General features: G+C 33.7%; 2 protein-coding genes across 2 annotated transcripts; one reads left to right on the top strand and one right to left on the bottom strand.

Moving 5' to 3' along the window:
- Nucleotides 1-86: 86 nt before the first annotated feature.
- On the top strand, nucleotides 87-12,646 carry LOC117330465. The gene is made up of 2 exons (XM_033888759.1): nucleotides 87-242; nucleotides 9,662-12,646. The coding sequence occupies exon 2, from the start codon at nucleotides 9,681-9,683 to the stop codon at nucleotides 11,397-11,399; it is 1,719 nt and encodes a 572-aa protein (XP_033744650.1). The 5' UTR covers nucleotides 87-242; nucleotides 9,662-9,680; the 3' UTR covers nucleotides 11,400-12,646.
- LOC117330466 lies at nucleotides 11,641-14,831 on the bottom strand. Its single transcript, XM_033888760.1, has 2 exons — nucleotides 14,679-14,831; nucleotides 11,641-14,158 (listed from the first exon to the last, which is right to left on the bottom strand). Exon 2 carries the CDS (start codon nucleotides 14,149-14,151, stop codon nucleotides 12,658-12,660), a length of 1,494 nt encoding a protein of 497 aa, XP_033744651.1. The 5' UTR covers nucleotides 14,152-14,158; nucleotides 14,679-14,831; the 3' UTR covers nucleotides 11,641-12,657.
- Between the last annotated feature and the right edge of the window lie 8,102 nt (nucleotides 14,832-22,933).

Genomic DNA, 22,933 nt, shown 5'->3' with positions numbered 1-22,933 from the left:
ATTAAATAAATAATATTTAAAAAATGAGGTTTTAATATCACTTTTCAGCGTTTTATAAGGAAAATAAAATGAAAAACTCAACAATTGGCCACTTTCCAATTCAGCGCCACCTGGCGGATCATAATCCAAGATGGCGGCGTATGGTGTGTCCGTGTCACAGCACATGTTTTTAGTGTTTTATCAGCGCTACGCGTCAAATTAGACTTTTTCCAGAAAATCTTCGTGCTTAAATGCGTATATAGGTAAGTAAGTCTTTATTTTGGAATGATTTTATAAGGAAATAAGGCGATATAAGACCGATATACACTTGTTCAAATACCCCAGGTGAGAAACCCTGCAGAATGCTATGTAACTCATTTACACAGGTGTAGCATTAAAAATCGGTCATTGTATGATTCACGATTCATTTATTAGTTCTTGATTTGTATAGATCGAATAGAATCAGTCACTGCTTATGAAATGACGGCATCATAACGATGATAGCGAAATAAATAACGATATATCCATAAATACTATTTGCACCAGGTAACATTACAGGTAAGTTTGAAAGGTGTTTTGAATGCCGCCATTTTATATTTCGAGCAGGTAGAGTCACGTGACATCAAGAGGTTGATAATGACAAAACATGATGATGAAAATATTTTTTTAACCAAAAATAAAAAAAGATTTTTAGCAGTCATGTTGATGTTTTGTTTTTGGCCCTGTTTTATGTTATAATGACAAATATATATATCTTCAGTTATGTTGTTTATTAGGCCTATTTAAGAACAGGGTAAAATCTGCTTTTGAATATTTTGATATATATATGGCTCATAGGAATCAATGAGGATATTCAGAGTTACCTATTTAATATAAGATATATTTCATGAGTATGACAGATTTATTTATAAATTATATTTTCACGAGTGTGTAGCACAAGTGTTATCTAATTATAAAATCTGAAATACAAGTGATATATATTTTATATCAAACGAGAAATTATTAAATTTTCTGTTTATTGCATTTGCAGTTAAACTTAAAATGCATTTGCAGACATCTGAAAGCACATTGAATGTATCTTTTATGTTAATGCATTGAATTCAAGAAATCTTACATTTGATTATGACTAGTGATTTTATCAGATTTCTTCCATGCAGTACAGTCAAAATCTTATATCATCACTAGTGATAATATAGGATTTCTGTCAGTAAAATGCAATAAATACATGCATATAGTCTTAATGGTTTATTAAACGAACATTAATGTTCGGTTATTGTGATCAAGAACTGGACTGAGAAATATAACCATATATGGTAGCCACATTCACCAATACGCCATCTACTGTCTGTTTCAATGAAATATGGCTGCCCCCATTGCCTTACGCTTCAAATAATTTACTTGCAAAAACATCTTCGTTTTATATAGTAGTTTTACCGAAAAGGTTGAAATGTATTCAGTAGGTGTTTTCAAGATGCATACGATTTGAGAAATGCATAACTCTAGCGAAATGAAAAGACTAAATGAACCTGAACTTTGCGAATAACTCCGGTCCAGGTCAATATATTTATGTAAACAACTATTGCGCAGGCGTCTCCGGATGGTTAGAAAGTTTTGCTCTTCTGTGTTCTTTCCAAAACGGCTGACATTATAGCATAGGTCTGCAAATTTGTCCGCGATTTACTTAAATGTCTAATATATATATTCTAGAATGTTACATCATTATCAACTAGGTGTGTATTTCTATAATTTAGAGAAAGAAATATATCAATGACGGCATACAAGACGATACATTGTATCATACTATACTGTAGTTACTGTACGTGTTTGCGAGAAAGAACTGTACATATGTACAGGCTTACAATTAGGTGGCATTTGTGGTCAGGGTGACTGGTCATAGCGTTAAAATTGTCATCGATTTCCATATACCATTTTCCTTTGACGAAAATGACCCAATAAATCAAATGCAAATGATAATATCTTGCTATGTGCACGGGATTGCTTGTTGTAGGCGATACTTGGAACGTATTTACTGTTGTAAGGGAGGTAACTGCAAGATTTACGGAAATCAAAAATAAACCAATTTGATTGGTCGATTCTTCTTTCACTTTGGCATGGGGTGTACAATCGAAGTGACAGATAACTACGGCAATATTCAGATGATATCAACAATAACATTTTTGGATACGTGTGGTTGGCAGTTGTTGTCATGTTTAAAATGAACAATTATATAGCTTGTTTTTATTTCGGCAAAGACGAGAATATTTACTGAAACGGACCACACGTGAAGCAGACTTGGAAATACCGAAACGAAGAAAAATCGGGCTTAATTATAATATAAATTGGCATTATTTTCAGAGGATTGACCACAATATATGTTCTGCAATGCCTGATTGTATCATATATAAAATATTAGAGGTTTATTTGACCGAATTTTAAATTAATTATTCATTTGCGAATCGCGGCCCGATTGTCGTTGGAGTTGAATTACCGAAATGGCCGATAGTCGACCCAAAATCGATATTTTTACGAGAATTTTTGTTTTCTTTTACCTGAAAGTATTTTGAAATAATTTGCAAAATACCGAATTCACGACCAAATTTTCGATTGCGAAGAACTTCTGTGACGGTGTTAAGTTCATGTTAAGTTATATCTGATTAAAATCAGCTGTTACATGGCTACGTTTACTATGCACTACGTCTACTAGGTATTTTTTTTTAAAGACGGAAATCCGGATTATCTAAAAACAAATGCAAAAATACTTGTGATATTCACTTAATTTGATATTCAGTCGTTAATTGTTATCTGTAGTTTGATAACTTCTGATATTTTGTGATTGATACTCTATATAATATTGCTGTGGAACTTGTGTTATTTTTCAAACAAATTCATTTTAATAATTTGTTAATTTAGAATTTTCATCAAGTCATAATCAAGACTTGAAATTCTCACTACACCATACTTCAAACACAGAGTAATCGATGAATTAATAAACTGAAAATTTAAGTCAAGCAAATGAGTTAATGTTTACCTTAAATATTTTTTCAATATACAACAAATGTTCAGATGACTATTTGTGCCATGCTGTTACAAGATTTCAGTTACAATTCTAAAATTGAATTAGTATTTAAATTAATATATGTTATCCTGTCAATATCCACAAAGCGAGTGTAGTCTACTGTACTCAAAGTCATGCCAGTAGATAGCGGTACATATACTTTCTGCTTACATCTAGTGCTTACTTGTGTGAACTATTAATCAATAACAAAATGGTTCATATATTTCTATATATGACTTCACAAATTATGTGGTGTCTGAAGATCTGAATGAAGTGAATAAACGATGTATTAAATTATTTTTATGAAATATTCAAGTCACAGATCATTCTCTTTTTTTATGGAGGCGTTTACGCCTGCCATATCACAATCACCTACGAGTTGTGACGTCACAATCTCTCACTTTCATTTTCGTTATATTTCCTTCCACAGTTCATTTTGTAGTTTCTTTCGGTTCATATATGATGTAGTTGAACTATATATACATTTATGAAAACTATCACGACTACAAATAAAGTGCTATTACATGAAAAAAGGTATATTCAGTATAAATTTCTCTTCGGCGGAAGCCCGGAATTTGAGACCTCTGGTGGTAATTTCTGTAACTAGGGGTAATGATTCGCTTATTAGTCCAAGTATGAGGCACGTCATTGTAGTCCGTCATTCAAAGTAGATGTGTACAGAAATGTATTAACTATGCTGATAATGTTGTGACCATTTCAGGAACTATTTTGAATAAACAATAAGAATAATGTCTTGTAAATATCTACACCTGCATCGATTTTTGCAAATCTATATCGAAAATACTGATTGAAGGGAGATAACTGCGATATTCTGACGTTACCTTACAGAGGACACTTGTTTAGCTACTAGGAATAAAGACGGCATAACAACCCAAGCGCAAATAAATTTCCGATTTTCATAATACCCTCCAGGTTTTGGCTAACAACATTTCTTTTGTTTACAACTTGGTAGTTTGTTCACGAGATTTTATGAGATTTGGTCCGATATTTAGCGATCACGTGTTTCGTCTGTTTACGTGAGCGAGCACTCTGTCAAAATGGAGGCACGTGGACACGGGCTTCACACGAAGCATCAAAGTGTGATGATTGTCGCTAGAAATTAATATCTATCATTATGAATTAAAGGCAAGTTGCTTACAAAGTTTAAATCTGTTTGTTGACCCACTGAAATAAGCGTTTGTTTATTTAGGACGAAACTGTTTACGATAAGTTGTTCAAGCCTGGCCAGACCACAAAATCACAATATCTACTGCGATTATAGTCCGAATTTTCTGACGATCTTGCTATATACTATATGCAGACTTTAATCAGCTTTAAGGCGATATCAACACCAGAACCTTTCGGATTACTGCGATAACTGATCGAAGTCCATGTGTTTCAAATCTATGAATCGATAGACCTACGTGATGGCGTGATGGAATTCGATCGTTTATTTTTCAAAACTAAGAAAACTGGCACATATCTGTCTTGGTGGTCATTTGTGCTGTACCTTCCCCGACAGAGACAATATACATAATCTGGATTTTTGTGATAAGGTTTACTGCAGTAGCTACTCGCACTCGTAATATATATGAAAATGCTAAATTATTATTGAACCAGCTTGTCTTATTTATATATTATTCAGCTCACGATTCAATGCAACCTTTTCAAATGTTTTCATGTAATATATATATATACATTTGTATGCACCAAGCTGTGGAATGTTTGTATTACATAGAATATTTAAACAATACAAAGTAATTGTAGATTAACAAAATGTATACCAATTGCATTTTAACGTACTAGTACAACTTTTTGTTGTTTTCATGTAATATAACTTTTTGTTGTTTTCATGTAAAATGATAAATACATGTATATCTATTGGCAATCGATATACAATCCATATAATATAAGACTTTCTCAAATATCAATATCCTCATAACTTTCAAAATAAATCTATATTTGCTTTTGAAATTTCATTAAAAATGTTTGATTTTCATGTCACGAACAAATCCCTTAAAATGATCATCAATCTCCTTATTGGTCTCCAGAAAGTGTGAAAATAAATGAAACTTTTTTGTCAATAATTCTATTCATTATGAATTCATGTATAACCATTTAGGTTTTTTTCCAATGTTGACCTTTAAAACTATATATATATACAAGCAACAATCTGTGGGATGTCAAATATGGAAGGCTATAGCTGTTTCAGGATAAATTGCCAAAAATGCTTATAAGTACTGTTTCTTATCACTGATCACATATATTGGGTTTTTGACTATTATTTGTTATTGCTACTTAAGTGTGAATTTTTTCGGCTTCAGTGATAATGTATTTCTTTGTACTTATGTGCAACAGACATCGCGAGAGTTTAATTCTCCTACATATAATATTGACTCCTACAAAAAGAAGTTGAGTGATCATGATTGGTTGACTACGAGAGGCATTTTATCAAATCTCATATTTACCATACTGATTGCTCATGATCATATTTCATCCGGCCTAGTAAACTCTAGAAAAAACATCTTAATTTATGAAAGTAGCTAACTCCTTTAATGTATGTGTAAAAATTAAGTATATATATATATCGTACAAAACATCAAACTTCTAATATGGTAAAAATGAAACATACATTTAGGCTGACTGCCTGATAATATAATACAATTTGTACAGAGTTTACAATCCTTTGACATTCAGCTCATAATATACACCATTATAATTTGATCTGTCGTCATGCGTCGGTCTTCTTCTTAAGACCAAGATATCGCAGAATGGTGTACAAAAGGTTCTTAAGCTGTTTTATCAAAATTGTTAATTTCATGGCCCCCTATGTGTCGCATTCTCCCTGGGGAGAGGATACATTTTACTATAGTTTATATAGAAAACTCATCACACATATTTTAGCATAATTTGTTTCATTTTCATTGGAAATTGGTTAGCACGTGGTTAGGGCAAACTTTTCTCAATGATATATTGTCAGAGAATGTCAAGGCCAACGACTTGTTATGGGTTCGAATGTCAAAAATAAAAATCTTATATTGATTATTTTTTTCCATTTCATATGAAAGAACATAGTCCACTGAAACAGAATGTGCATATTTTATTGTCATCAGATAAAAATATGGCAGAAAGATATGGCACTTGGAAAAGAATCATAAAGCTATTTTCTCCAGCCAAAATTAAAAAAATAATCCAAAATTGCAGAATAAAGGTTTCTGCTCTTTTATCTATAATATACACATGAAGGCTTGATGTTTGGCGCATCGATAACGTATGGCTGGGTACAAATGTTATACTTATATTTGACCTTGACCTTCATTCAAGGTCATGGGGGTCAAATGATCAAGAAAATTCAAAGTTCTTTCAAAGTATTAATTTGGGTCACATTTTAAAGAATCAGCCCTTTTAAAGGTGTGTGCAATGCATCAAGGTCAAATAATCAAAATGACGCAGATATGACACTTTTAAAAAGAAATTCCTACCAAAATTAAAAAATGACCCAAAGCTGCACATACACACGAAGGCTGGATACATGTAAGATGTGTGACTGGCTACAAATATTGAGTTTATCTCTCTGACCTTGACCTTCATTCACATTTTAAAGAACCGGCTCTTATGAAGGTGTGTGCGAAGTTTCAAAGGCAAATTATTAAAAATGATGCAGACATGCCCTTTAAAGAATGTTTTCTTGCCAAAATCAAAAATTATCCGTAAATTGCAATTCAATTGTTGGCTCAAAAGGGGTCAATTTGGCTCAATTGACGGAAATAACTTCTTCTCTGAAACTAAGCAATCGATATAGCTCATACTTGACTGGTAGCATCCTTTTGGGTAGGGATTCAAAATTGTAAAAATGGTGGGGTTGACCCCTGGGGGGCAGGGTCAAAAGGGGTCAATTGGTTTCTCTGAAACTAAGTTATGGATATAACTCACATTGGTGTGGTAGCAATCCCTATGGGGTTGTACCCAAAGTCAATTTCATTTCATGGATTGATTGCACAATTTGGTATAAAACCTACATTCGTATGGTAGCATGGTTATGGGGTGGGTATTCAAAATTGTACGAATGTTGGGGTTAACCTCCCGGGGGCTGAAGGATGGGACCAAAATAGGTCAATTTCGCTAAATTGACATTTTTAGAATAACAATAAACCAATGTACATGTACCCATATAAAATGCTTATGATATATTGACAAATAAACTTAAGCATCATTTTTGTTTCATATCTCATAAAACCAGGTGAGCGATACAGGCCCTCTGGGCCTCTTGTTTTATCTGTGAAACCATTCAGATCCCAACTCCATAATCTTGCTGGACAACAGGAGATGAACACAATCCTGATGTAAAAATAGGCCCAGGGTTCTTTCCCCACCCCAAGGGCCTTATACAATCAAATTGAATTGATATCAAATATGAAAGTTTTCTTCAATATTTTGCATGTAAAACGCTGTATATTTATATACAGTACCTATAGCTACTAGGCTATTATCTACATCTTGGTGCTAAATTAAAAAGCAACAAATCACAAATCACAGTTTATTGTTAATATTGCCATTGGATCTATTAAAATAGATGGAATTGATATCTAATTTTGAAATAATTGTCCTTAAAAATGAGGTCTTTGTTGAAAAAAAAGTGTAATAACTTTTAAAAGCTGTCAATCTAATTTTGATATTATTCTAAGATCAAAATAGAAAGGAATAAACAATTTTGTTTACAAGATATTGAAAGACATTGCACACTTTCAACAAAAAAAGTAGCAGACACTCCCTGTATTTTCAATACATATCGTGTATTGTTATAACTTATCGAAATGCATATCATATTGTTTCGACATTTCTAATACCCAGGCCTATAAAATATAAGTTTGTTTTAAACACATAAATGCAAATTTTGAACTACTTAAGTATAAAAGATGGTTTAAAGTATGAATGTTAATGACATGTACCTAAGTAGAAGTTGATTTGAAAAAAAATTTAAATGTTTGACTTTTTAAGTAAAGGTTTGATTGAAATAAGAAATGTTTAACTACTTTTAGAAGTAGGTTTGCAACTTTTAAGTTGGTTAAAACCATTATGTACATCGAAACAGTCTAAACCATTACATTCATCAGGACTGTGAAAACCATTATGTCCAGTTGGTTTGACACACTTAAGTGGAAATGTTTAGTCATGTTGATATCAGTTTAATTTGTATTCTTGCTTTATTTCAAATATCTCCTTTTACATCTGACTAACGCCTCCTACAGTACTTTCAGTACTTTGATTAAATATTGATTTCAGGTCCATTTTGGTAATTCAAATATGACGGCAATCAGGCCTCGAATGGCGAATGATTACAAACATTTTAAATACGTCTCGGTCAAATAAACCCCTAATATTTTACATATGATTAATTTTGACATTGGAGAACATATAATTGTGTCCATTCTCTAATATAAGCACTGGTAGAAAGTACAGAATAGAGCTTGATAAATATATAATCAAAATTACTAATTACCCCGGTAAATATAACATTTTACGTAAACCTCCCATGACTGATGGTGAACTTAAACTTGCAAATCTCCTGTGTCATTCCAATTTTGATATGTGTAAATATATACACGAACGGTATATATATAGATAAAGATATGGAATTATTCACAAATTTGCATACAGTTATGGAATCTTATAACACCCCAAAGACTGTTCTCTCCACATAAAGGATGTGATTTGTGCAATTACATTGCTGAACTGTGTGGTTCACTATGATTGGATGGTCAACATTGGAAAGGGACAATAAATAGGGAATGTGTCATCCCATCGAATGGACTGTAACCTTTATCAGTTTGAAGTTGAAAATGAAGCTTGAAGTTTTCTTTTCCTGTTTGCTGAATTATTTGATGAAGATAGTCTTTATATGGTTGTTATTCTTTATCACATTGTGTACAATGCTGTAATTATACCAGAAGTATATCTTCTCATATAAAGATTTATTAACATCAAATGATTCCTGAACAAAAGGAGTCGAAGTTTTTTTGTTTTGAAGTACCATACATGCTTGAGTACAGTTTCAATAGGATACATTCCTAATCCGGGCCTTGATTAGCAGCTCTGGTTTTGGTTTTCAGTAGTTCTTTATGTGTGTTTCATCATATTAAGTTGAAATATGCTAAACTAACGATGGAACTAGCCTAAATTTAGTGCATATTAGAAGTTGGCATCAATAAGGTCACAGAGTCCTGGCTGTATTATAACTGATGATGGCTTCCCGAAAGAAAGAAGACATATTTTATTTTCATCCATCCAAGATAGATCAATAAACTTTCAATTTCAATCAGGACCTTACAGAAATATGCATGTGTCCAATCATATCAGAACAGCTGCAAACATTTCAAATAATTGGCAATTAATTCCTAAACCAATATCAGTAAATTTATCGACTTTAAACTTAGAAGATTACTGATTTTGCATTAAACAATAATGTTCGTTTACAGTACTTCCAGTACTTTGATTATAATATAAACAGCTAATATTACCATGGAAAAGCTTAATATGTTACGATATCATAAGCTGTACTATTATTTATTGATAAGCTTTAACCTTATTAATCTTCATGTGTCTATTTATTTTTGTTTACTTATATAGGTACCAACAACAAGTAACCATGTCTCGAAAAAGAAATCATGAGGAGATGAACCAGTCTGCATCTACTGACCGTACACTGCACTGTGTTTGCAAGACCCCAGAAGATCCAGAAAAAATAATGGTTAGATGTGATCTCTGTGATGATTGGTTCCATCCATCTTGTGTTAATCTTGATGAAGAAGAAGCTAAGAACATTGCAAAATGGTTTTGTCCTGGCTGCTGTGAACTAATGAAAATAAACCCTTTAATTTCAAAAAAAGGACTCCTTAGTTTTCAAGGACGCGTGGCACCAACGACAGGATGGGGTGAAGATTTCCCTATTGAGGACATCGATGAAAGTGTTCTTGACTTTGTGAAAACAAAACGCCACAGGGTTGAAGGCTGGACACTATTCCGAGAGGGAAAAATAACAGGTTTGAGCAGTACCACAACTGGAAACTTGATATATTTCAGAGGTCAATGCCAAGCTGCAATGAAGCAGAAAACTTATAACATATACATGTGCCTGAAACATGGAGGAACAAAATTAAAGTGGGGGACATGCTCATGTCCAGCAGGAATAGATGGGCAATGTAAGCACCTTGTAGCCACATTGTTCTGTCTTATTGACTTTCACCGCCAGGATGTAAAAACAATGCCCGATGTGAAAACATGCACAGACAAGTTGCAATTGTGGCATGTTAGAAAACCAACGTCTGATGAGCCTCTTCTGTTCAGAGACATCAACTTTGTCAAACATGATCCGTTTAAGACCGTGAAGAAGGATTTGTGTGCAGCTGCAGCTACTCATAACCCTGTGCCCGAGTTTGCCAGATCTGTTACAGGTAATGATCTAACCAAACTTGTTAACCTGTTTGATGCATCAGGTTTAAACCTTCCAGTGTTGGACACCATTCGAGAAAACAATTTCAAACCTGTGGCATGTAGGCAACGCTGTGATGTAAACCTAGACGCAGATTTGTTTGAGATGGTTGACAATACTAGCTTCAGTGAAATAGAATTGCCACAGGCACTCAAATCAGACATCCAGCAACATTACCTAGTTAATGTGAGTGTAGACACCCAAAGAGCCAAGTTCATAGAGAAAAATACAAGGCTACAGAGCAAGACTTCATTCTGGTTTAATGAGAGACAATACCGTATTACTGCATCTAACTTTGGTGTTTTTTGTCGCCTGAAAAATACAACAGACCCTGTGAATACGTTTCAACAAAAGAAGAAGTTTTTCACGTCAAAAAGTGTCCGTCACAGTATCAATTATGAAGCTCAAGCCTTGGCTTTGTATCAAAAGGAAAAACCATGTGCTAGTTCACCAGTTGGTCTTGTTGTAAACCCCAAACTACCCCATCTTGGAGTGACACCTGATAGACTAGTAAAAGTCAACAATGAGATTAGACTGGTGGAAATCAAATGTCCATACTCTGTATTCAAGAAGAAGACAAGTATATTATCACAAATGAAGGAGAAAAACTTTTATTTGGAAAAAAACCCGACAACTGGTGAAATCCAACTCAAAAAATCCCACGACTACTTTTATCAAGTGCAAGGACAACTGAATTTGTGTGGAATAGAGAAGTGTGACTTTGTAGTATTCGTTCCTCCGGAAGACATTGCCATAGTAGAGATACATCGTGATTCAGAGTTTTTCTGTTCTAATATGTTGCCTAAACTCAACAGTATCTATTTCAGCCATTTGCTCCCACATTTTGTTGATTGTCTCCGCACAAAAGATCAGTGAAGGTCTCGACTTGTATTGTTTAGTACAAGAGGCACATGCAATACCCATCCAGACTGACATTTTAAATACAAACTTTACTTTATGTATATTGAAAAATGGTGTGTAGCCATATATTTTCGCATGTTGACTAGATTCTTTCAATGTGTTGATTATCATAATTATCACATGTCTGTGCAGATGGGTTTTACATACAACATGTACAAAAACAGTTTGTATTGTAAGTGAAAACATGATTCTAAAGTGACTTGGGGAAAACAAAATTTATTCTAATTTTTACATAGGATATTTCATACATTATATTCCTTTTTTGCACTCGTGACTGACACATATACATGTAATGTTCAATATGATAGTTAGTGTAGGACATATGCATGTCTCGTGTTAAAAGCACAATGTACATATATATTGATGGTTTCAGTGTACACTAGTACAATCTTAAACCATGTATGGTAGCATAAAATTGAATACAAGCACAAGTCATACAAATTATGTCCATTGTCACAATTGTACTGTACAGAATTTTTGTTGAAATACTGTTATTAGTTTCATAGTCATTAAGACATTGAATTGTGATATTTTTTAATTATGACTTGTAACATGTAAAAATTAAAATGAAAGTTGTTACTATTGAATTTTGTATTTTTAGTCCACATTCAATTTCACAGTTTCTTAGTTAAATTATTTATTTATAGTCATTACTTCTTGTAAAGAGTAAGTTTAAAAATATGTGAACAATATTCATTTCCTGCGCTATGCTGACATTTCATATACATGGTTCAATATAGTTTATAATTTAGACAGATTATTTTTATATTTTCAACAGTGAAAAAAGATTAACTTAAGAAAGGATGCAGTGAAATCCAAGTTGTCCTATATCATCACTTGTGATAATATAAAATTTCTTCAATACATTTTTATAGATCTAGACAACAACTGGAATATTACAATGTATGACTAGTGATAAATGTTTGATGCATATATATGATGATATGAATATCGGTTGGACAATTTCTGATATTTCATTTGTAGAAATGTATTATTTACAAACTTTTTTGCTTGGAATTTTTTCATGGTATTACTACTATGACAGTATTTGAAAATGCATTTTATTGTCACAAAAATTGTACAAAATTCAACATAATATTTTTGAAACTTTGATCACCATGGAAACATGTTTTATATGTATCATATTATAAAGTGTTCATATATGAAAAGAATCTGACATTTCATTAAACATGAGAGCATTATCAATGTGTCTTTATTCTTTACAAGTGGAGACATCTTTGGGTTGTCTAAACAATGTTCCACTCCCTGAGAAATTAGCCAAATGTCCACAAATATTCCATATCTTTTCAAGCATAGGACACAATGTGATGGGAACTGTGTGTCTCAGAATTTCAAATTCTTTGATCTTCCTCACAGCCCTCTCAACATGGACGCGCACTGTTGCTATTTCTCTGGATTGAGATAACTGATCAGGAGTGAATTGGTCTTTTCCACTTAAAAAGGCAGGCATTATAAGGTGAGCACCCCTGTTTTCAAGATCTGTTGTAATGTCAAAGCCGCGATCAACCATGACACCATCTCCTTCCTCTATCAGGTCCAACAATCCACAATGGCGAATTATTTTCTTGTCTGAACATCGCCCAGAGTAGAGCGGAGAAATAAATGTGATTTGGCCACTTGGTGCGATGGCAATGAGACCCTTTGCAGTGTTGTGATGTTTGTACGAGGAAAATGTCTCCCGCTGACACTCCGAGGCAGATGGGTGTTCTATGAATATTTCTGTGCAGTCAATTATGGTTCGAGTAGAGGAAAAATATGTCTTGAAAATTGCTGGCATGGTGTTATTCACATGATCTCTTTGTGGCCAAATTGGTAGCGAAGACAGTCTGTTGTCAAGAAAAGCAATCCAAGTGTTGAGTATTTTTGACACATGTCCCTCAGAAAGGTTATACAGGTCACCTAAATGTTTTTCTGGTAAACCTTTCCGAAGACGAACAAGAGTTACAAATAACTCTTCCATAGGCGACAAGGATCTGGACTTTCCACGTTTGTTGAGAAATATGTAAGGTGTCCCTTCAGATGTGTTGTCTGTCCCTACATAGTACAAAAAGCTACAAGCCGGTTGTAAGAATGTGAAGAAACAGTGTAAGGCTAGGTATGATGAAAATCCTGTGTAATATCTGATATCAGAATCGGAATTACAAAACCGTAGAATTGAAAACTTCTCTTTGTTCCTAATGTGAAGTAGAACACTGTTGGTTTCTTTTAATTTACTCTTGTCTGGAGATTCAGCCCAATCCACATTTGTTAAACTATCCTCACTACTAAAAGGCTGGTCTACAAGCAAAGGCTCATCACAATCATTATTACAGCTTTCCAAAACATGTTTTTCTGGGAAACTTGTATTGTTGGATTCTACATTTCCACAATTTGGACTTTTCATGAGAAGGCTGAGTTTCCTTCTGACGGGTTTCTGTACAGTCCATTGAAATACTGATGGTACAGCAGTCCCTCGCAAACGTTTTCGAACATGAATAGCAGTGGTAGGATGGTAAGAGTCTGCGTTAAAGTGAACGGAGCATACTCTTGTCTCTTTGTTGATATCAAAATCTGCACCTTGATCTCTGCGTATAGCAATCACCCACTTTTTTGCCACTGAAGGGTCTTTAGGGAATGTATGAAAAGAGTAACCATCTTTTGTCTTGGAATTATTTGTACAATGTGGCACACAGCAGTGATGAGGCATTTTGTATCTGAAAAATATAAATCAAAGTTTGTTTTCATAATATGTTTTTAAACCACTAGGCCTATACCAGTACTTTTTGTAATATTTATTTAAATACGAATGTCAGGTGACATGAAATAGAAAATACAATGAATCAATGGAAGATCACTATCCTAGATAGATCACGTGACTTCACCTGCTCTAAAAATAGTATAGGCTAAATGGCGGCATTCAAAACACCTTTCAAACTTACCTGTAATGTTACCTGGTGCAAATAGTATTTATGGATATATCGTTATTTATTTCGCTATCATCGTTATGATGCCGTCATTTCATAAGCAGTGACTGATTCTATTCGATCTATACAAATCAAGAACTAATAAATGAATCGTGAATCATACAATGACCGATTTTTAATGCTACACCTGTGTAAATGAGTTACATAGCATTCTGCAGGGTTTCTCACCTGGGGTATTTGAACAAGTGTATATCGGTCTTATATCGCCTTATTTCCTTATAAAATCATTCCAAAATAAAGACTTACTTACCTATATACGCATTTAAGCACGAAGATTTTCTGGAAAAAGTCTAATTTGACGCGTAGCGCTGATAAAACACTAAAAACATGTGCTGTGACACGGACACACCATACGCCGCCATCTTGGATTATGATCCGCCAGGTGGCGCTGAATTGGAAAGTGGCCAATTCCAACAATCTGTCATGTGTAAAAAATCTTTTTCTATTAGCCAATTTTTCTGATCTCTCTGCGGGCAAGCCGTGAATGATTTACAAATGTATCTTGACAATAGGGTTTCCTGCCATATGTAAACATTCTCATATCGTAACTATACCGACCAACATGTGCTATTGATAAAAATTGACAGATATCGATTGTATCATTATCGTTTTAAAATGAAGAATGATTCAATTTTGTCTAGTGTTAGAGTATTATAAATGGCTTTATGTTTCATTTTCTCAATGCGATCCGCGTGGCACAGAACATACCTACGTACGAGTAATGAAATACTTTATGCTCCGGAGATATTCGTAATTAGGGAGAAACATTCATTATATACTGTTTCCTAAGCAAACCAAAACGTACAATTGTACATAGAGAAAACATGGTCAGTGTCCTGAGATGTAAGCTATGTTTAAAGCCATATACTCCCAAACAACTTAAGATTCTAGTTACACACATGTTTTAATGGTAATCCAAGATGCTCATTCACGCTTTCCTAATATCAAAATGACCACTGGCCTGGACGCTTGACCGGGGGAGTCCTTGAGACAACAGTGAGTAAAAAAATAACTCGCCGTATTTACGTTTATCTCGAGATTTGTCACAGCCGAGAACGAGGCTTTAACAATGTGCGCTGCACATAAATTTAAAAAAAATACACACATGGCCATTGTTTGCATATCGAGCATACGTGAACTTTGCTTAATAATGCTTTCATTTAAACAAATAAACAGAATATTCGCGTTATAACTGAACAAAATAAACAAACATAGTTTACATTTAAATACTTAATTTTAAAATGAAGCAATATGCATACAACCAGAGACCATTTTCAGGAGGTATCAAACGCTATTTTTATCAGCGGTATTATCAAGCAGGGACATACATATCTTATATGTCCCTTTTTCAAGTAATCATTAAGAAACATAAAATGTCAAACTTTTCAGGATAATCAAAACCAGGAATAATATGCATAGAAAAAAATATTAGGAGAAAGATCTTACGGTCGGTTAATTTATGTACATGTCTGTGATAAGACACACTAAAAAATCCTCTAAACTTTGTCATAGTAAAAATATTATCTGTCCGGAAACTGTTTTAACGTCTCAAACTATGACAGTCAAAACTTTGATTTTTTGTTTTGTTACACCCGGCGATTTAAGGTAAAATTTATCTGAACAAAACAGTAGTAATTGATATCATTTACGGTCCGTCACTGTGTCACTGGACGATCTGAGCCTTGATCTAACACTAGGTTCAGTGTTAGGCGCAGGCGCACAGCCAAATCTCGCGACATAAAGCTTCCGCTCCAGATAACAAAAGGGACATGCGTGATATTGCGAGATTTACCTATCCTTCGAATTTCTGGTATTTACGTCTCTGATACAACAAAACATCGATCAAATTTTATATCGTTGAAGTTGACAATGTTCTAAAGCTAACCAACAATCCAATAGACGTCCGGCAAAATCGGAATTCGAGTCTACATGTATTCCCTTTTCTTTTCTCGCTAAGTTCCTTTCCTAAGGAAGTACTCGGAATTTGCCGATTTCACTTACTTTTACGTCTTTTTTGGCAGAATCTGCCTGCGTTTTCCCAGATCCACGCTTTCGGCATTCCGCCATTTTGTATGGACTGTAATATTGCATTGTGGGACTAAAAATTTCAGAGAAACTTGGTCCGGCAGCCGCAGTTATTATTTTTGGGAATTCCCCGTATACTTTCATAAATACACATTTTCTTTCAGTTTCTGATTCACGATAGTCTGTTAGGTATGTATCAAGTTCAAAAACTGTAAAAAAACAAAAAAAAACAAAAACAAAAAACTAAAAATGTAAACATTGATATGTTTATTCGGGAGTATGTGGCTTTAAAGACATTGGCCAAGTCTTCTATCTATTATACAACCATTGTTTAACACCGAATAAAAACTTTGATAATTGAATGTTTAAATATCGTTTACCTTTCGTCTTCTTTGCGCACATGGACATATTCAAACAACTGTCAATCCAGCAGTTGGCATATCCAACCGTCAAATGGCATTTAATTTAATACAAACTTCGAGTAAATGTGAACTCTATAGGCATATGGTTGATAAGGTGGCCTTACAATTCTATCTAACTGAATCATTACCAAAACAACGAAGAATCATGATTACTAAATTTCGTCTATCTGTCCATAATTTAGCTGTAGAATCCGGAAGATAAAGGAATATAGAAAGGTGTTACAGATATTGTCCATATTGTAATTCATTAGATGTTGAAGATGAATATCGTTTTCTACTTGTTTGTCATTGTTATACTGATATTAGGAAGAAATATATAAAGAAATATTTCTGGCACAAGCCATCAGTTCTCAAAGTTATCGAATTGTTAAACTCAAGAAGTCAGAAAGAATTGAATTTGTTAGGAAGATTTATTTCAGAAGCCTATAAACGTAGAATTGTGTAACTACATTATTACTGCAATGTATTTGTCAAAGTGCTGCTCTCTGTCCGATATTTGTATGTTCTTCAATCTGTCCGTTCGTCCGCCTGTTCCATTATTTTGATACCTGTACAGGTGTAAGGATTAACCGTTCAATTTCGATATACCTTAGTACATATAACTACATATTAATTCAAAGTATTATCTAATGATTATATGTATGAAATTTCAAATCATTACTCTAGGTGGAAAATGTGTACCGCTTTAGTATTATGTAACATGTACACTAGTACTGTAGAGTGTGAGATTTTGTGTAAATGTATCATGTACATGTATATGTATATATGTTTGTAAAAAACCGATGGGACGAAAGGCCTGAGGTAATAAAAGAATTGAATTGAATTGAAAATGGCATTATTGCTTGCATCAAATACCCAATCAAACCTGGTAAGGAAAATGTCAAATGAATTCATTCGTCCATTCATTTGTGCTCCCGACAATAGCATTGCTGGTTGCAGTACAAACACATTATATTCAACCAAAATATAATTCAGGTGTAAAAAATGTATTTTACTACCACTAATTGATTACATTGTAAGCAAAGTTTAAATGATATTTAGAATAAACTAAATCGAAAGCAGAAACAACTTGATTCAAACATATTTTATTGTCAAAAAGTACAAAGGGATTGGGCACAAGTTTTTTCAACTTATCAACGCCCTTTCCCAAAACAAAAACAAAATTACAATATTTGACAAAATAAAGACTAAAGGTCACCAATTCAAAATTTTGTAATATTTTTGTAATATCTTTGTAACATTGCTCTCCGATTTGTCAAAAGGCATGAAGTACAGAACAACAAATATCATGCATTTTAAAATCTATTACTTGTTTTTATAAACTTGTTAACAACTGTTACAGTACAAGAATGTATATGCGAATGTAAATTGTGCCGACAGGGATCCGTTCAAGCTATTGTACAATATGTCACAAACATGTCATGTCCATTTATAATTATATATTCTATCAGTAACATCTGTTACAGAAATCGTGTTATACAAAATGAACATACAGCATCCAATATAGATATACATAATATTTAGGAGACATTTAGTTTAAGTCATCGCTTTTCTCATACAGGAATTAATATTTTGATTTTTTTTTCTTTAAAAAAAAATCAGAACTATAAAAACATGATGTTTAGTTTAAACATATTTTATTGACATATAATGACAAAGGGATTAGTCAGCAAGTTTTTCCAACTTATAAACGACTTCTCCCATAATAATAACAAAATAATAAACAATAACATAGTCACATGATGGCATATACAAATATTCCGAAATTCGATAAAGAAACGAAAATATAATGAGGAGAGAGAGAGAGAGAGAGAGAGAGAGAGAGAGAGAGAGAGAGGGGGGGGGGGGGGGGGGGGGCGGGAAGGAGGAGGAGATAGGTACATATAAAGTTAAATGACTGCATCGGGAAAGATCACGACATATAAATGTTTGGAATGAATTCAAATATACTTAATCGATAAGAAGAAAAAACATTTATATATTATATGGATAAATGGAGCGATTTGGATTAAGTTTTTTTATTATAGGAAAATAGTATGAAAAGAAGGGGGGGGGGGGGGGGGGGGGGGGGGGTAGGAAGTGATGATTAGTCGAATCTTCCCGACCTACTCAAGAAGATTTGCACAACTTTGGCGATTTTTATATTGTCAGTTGAGGAGATATTCGTGTCACCATTGCAAAGTATATTTACATTAACAGGACCGTACCAGGTTAAATCAGCAATAAGAGTTCCTCTAAGTTGTTATACAGGGGACAGTTAAAGAAAAAATGATAGGAATCTTCACAGGGATGTCCACATTGACAAGCAGGTGAATCAACGAGATTGGCTCTAAAAAGATCATAGCTTAGTGCACTTGCTCGATTTCTTATTCTGTTGTGTAGAATATTTAGTTTTCGAGGGCCATAACTGATAAAATGCTTGTCATATATATTGTTTACTGTCATAGATTTTTTTAGATTAGATTTGAAGGAACTTAAGGTAGGCGAGTTTCTGATAGTGTTATGTAAATCATTCCAAAGTTTTGAAGTAGAAGGAAAGAAGGAGTTATTTGATAGTTGTAGACGAAAGTGTTGTTCCCTAAATAAATCTGCATTTCGTAAATTATAAGGAGCTATGTTGCCAATATACATTGGTAGTAGGTCGATAAGAAAAGTAGGTGCCAGATTATTTACTATAGAATAGAATAAGGAAAGTTTCCGAGCATCTCTTCTCTTCGAAAGGGGTAACCAACCGGTTTCCAGATATAAGAACTCTTTTTTTTGTGAATATGGGCAGCCCTGTGACTATTCTTGCGGCCTCTAGATTTATCTTTTCTAATAACAATGAGTTTGTTGTACCGCAGTTGTCCCATACTTCACATGCATATTCAAGTAATGGTCGTATATATGTAAGGTACATTTTTTCTAATGTGTTCCTGTTTAAGATAAGTTTTAACTTACGGAGGGTGGCTATATATTTAGTTACTTTATTGACTATAGATTCTACATGTACGTTCCACTTACAATCATCAGAAAGAATGACTCCTAGGTGTTTATGGTGGTTTGTTATTTTAATCGGGGTATTGTCGAATGTAAAGGACGGAACAAAAGGAAGTTGTCTAGTTGATATTACGAGGGCCTCGGTTTTATTAGGATTAAAGGACATAAGCCATTCATTGGACCAAATTTCAAGTTTTAATAAGTCCCGTTTAGCCTCCGTCTCAATAAGGTTGAGGTCATATGACGCGTAGGATAGAGAAGTATCGTCAGCGAAAAGCCTAGATAGAGATGAAAGATTACAGGAAATATCATTTATGTATAGTAGAAAGAAAAGTGGACCAAGAACTGACCCTTGGGGGACACCAGCATTTATAGGCTTAAAAGAGGAAAGTGAATCATTGATAAATACAGCTTGCTTTCTTTTTGAAAGATAACTAGCCACCCAACGAAGAAGAGGTCCAGAGATACCATAATTGTCGAGTTTATGTAAGAGGCCTTTGTGCCACACGCGGTCAAATGCCTTAGAAAAATCACAAAAAATTAAGATAGAATGTTCATAATTTTCTAAGGAAGAAATGACTGAATGATATATTTCAATAAGTTGATGTGTTGTGGAGTGATTTGGTAGGAATCCAGACTGATACTTATAAATAAGGTCGTTTTCGATTAAAAAATTGTAGATATGCTTATATACTACACGCTCAAAAAGTTTACCTATACAACTTAGCAGAGAGATAGGTCTGTAATTGGAGACAATGCTTGCATCATTGGCCTTAAATATAGGCATGACATGAGCAATTTTCCAGCTCTCAGGAAATATACAAGATGACAAAGAATAATTGAATATAAAAGAAAGTGGTATAGAAATTTCACTTGAAAGTAATTGTAGCATTCTGTGGCTAATACCGTCAGGACCTGACGCTTTTTTAACATCTAGAATTTTTATAATGTCTTCAACTTCACTGGAAACTATATGTATTTCTGATAAAATAGAATCTGTCCTCTTTTCAAAAAAGGGTAATTCTTTATCTATGACATTTTCTGACTGGGTACACACAGAGCTAAAATAATTATTCAACAGTTCACATTTCCTATTGTTGTCATATATAATTTCATTTGTAGTACTATCAAGTAGGGGAGATATATCTGTGTTTTTTTTTACCTCTGATAAGGTTTCCCAGAAGTTTCCAATACACTTTTGGGTTGTTTTTACTATTGTCTATAACTGTGTTAATGTTTTCATAAAATATTTCTTTAGCCCTCTTTATCATATTATTTACTTTATTCCTCATATGTTTGTATTTATTCTTATTGGACTCTGAATTATTATTAAACATTATTTTTTTAAGTCTGTCTCTTTTCCTTATATTACGTCTAACCATTCCATTCATCCACGGTTTATCACTGTCGCGTACTAGTATTTCTTTGGATGGTAAACATTTATCAATAGCATCATGGAATTTTTCAGTAAAGAAATTACACATTTCATTAACATTTGAAAGATTGGTAAAAGTGTCAATCCAGGGAATACTGTTTATCATTCCTTTTAACTTATTAATATCAGTTTTATTATACAGCCACACTTTTCTTTTAAAATAATGTTTGATTTTAACAGGAATGTTTATAATTGCGAAAACGGCATCATGGTCACTTATAGTTCGCTCAATGTCAATAACACCGGAAAAAATTACATTTACAGTATCACTTACAATGATAGGGTCAAGAAGGGTTGAGGAGGTATCGGTTTGTCTAGTGGGTTCGGTAATGACGTTGGTTAAATTATAATTGGACAAAATATCACATAGATCACCTCTGATGGGTTTAAGAAAATCAATATTTAAATCACCTGTAATTAATAGATTGGGCGTTTCTTCGAGTGCTTTTTCAATGGAATGTCGTAAATGATGCCACAAACCAGCGCCACTATAAGAGGGTGGCCTGTATACGTTACAGATTAGATACAAAGTATTACGTAATTTGATTTGAGACCATATCATTTCATCATGACCAAATTCGAGATCAATTCTCCGTTTAGCTACAAGTGTTTCAGAAAAGTATAGGGCAACACCTCCCCCAAACATGTTACGATCTTTGCGAAAGGGTTCCGAAAAACCATCGATTTGTATTGCAGAGTTGGGGATAGAGTTGTCGAGATGGGTCTCAGTTATACATACTATATCAATGTCGTCTATCAAAGAACTCAAATATTGAACCTTGTTACGCAAACTACGAATGTTTAGATGGAGCAAACTAAGGACACTGGAGACCGAATTTTCAGAATTGGGTCCTGGGTTTGGGTGGATATCCCCAGCTATTAATAAAATTATCAAGGTTGCGTTAAACGGATGCTGGACGTAGTGGGACAACTGCAGTAATAAAATATAGATCCTATGAAGACAGTTGAGATTGCAGATAACTCTTTTAAAAACTCTGAAGAAGTCATTGTTGAAAACAAAGGTGACTGGAATACAAGACAACTTACAATAGAAGCATCCTATGGCAGCCCTCCAAGCGCAAACATCATTACCCGTCATGGAGGGTCAAAGGTGAAAATCTCAAAGAAGTTAAGGAGGTCTGCCGTAGGTGATAGCCGGTGTGCGCACGTACATCTTGGGAAGGACGGGGAGTCGAGTAAGGAGAATATATAGAGGAGAAAGAACAGAATGAATGCTTTAGAAAGAGGAAGACAGAAAAGAGGATAAAATAATACAGGTAAATTACAGCTTATTTTCAGCATATACTCGATTGAGTATCGGGATTGAGTGGTGGGTATTTATATTATATGTATTGATACAGATGTACTATGGATATTGTATAGATAAGTTCATTATTTATACAGAATATATTGATTACAACAATCACTTGTATACTAAATATATATGATGAACATGATATCTAATGAATAAGATATATATATATATTATATATGAAAGGTATAAGCTACTAAACAGTTGCAATGTAAAAGATTATTATATATACATGTATGTAGGGAACATAATGGTCTCATGTCTACTATATTGTGGTTTATATGTTATAAGTACTGATTTTGGCTAAAAGTATGCTTCTTTTGAACGGTTTA

The sequence above is a fragment of the Pecten maximus genome, chromosome 7, assembly GCF_902652985.1.
Source record: "Pecten maximus chromosome 7, xPecMax1.1, whole genome shotgun sequence".
NCBI classification, from domain to species: domain Eukaryota; kingdom Metazoa; phylum Mollusca; class Bivalvia; order Pectinida; family Pectinidae; genus Pecten; species Pecten maximus.
The sequence above is the reverse complement of the archived record's forward strand: the minus strand, read 5'-3'. Positions and strand labels throughout refer to the sequence as shown.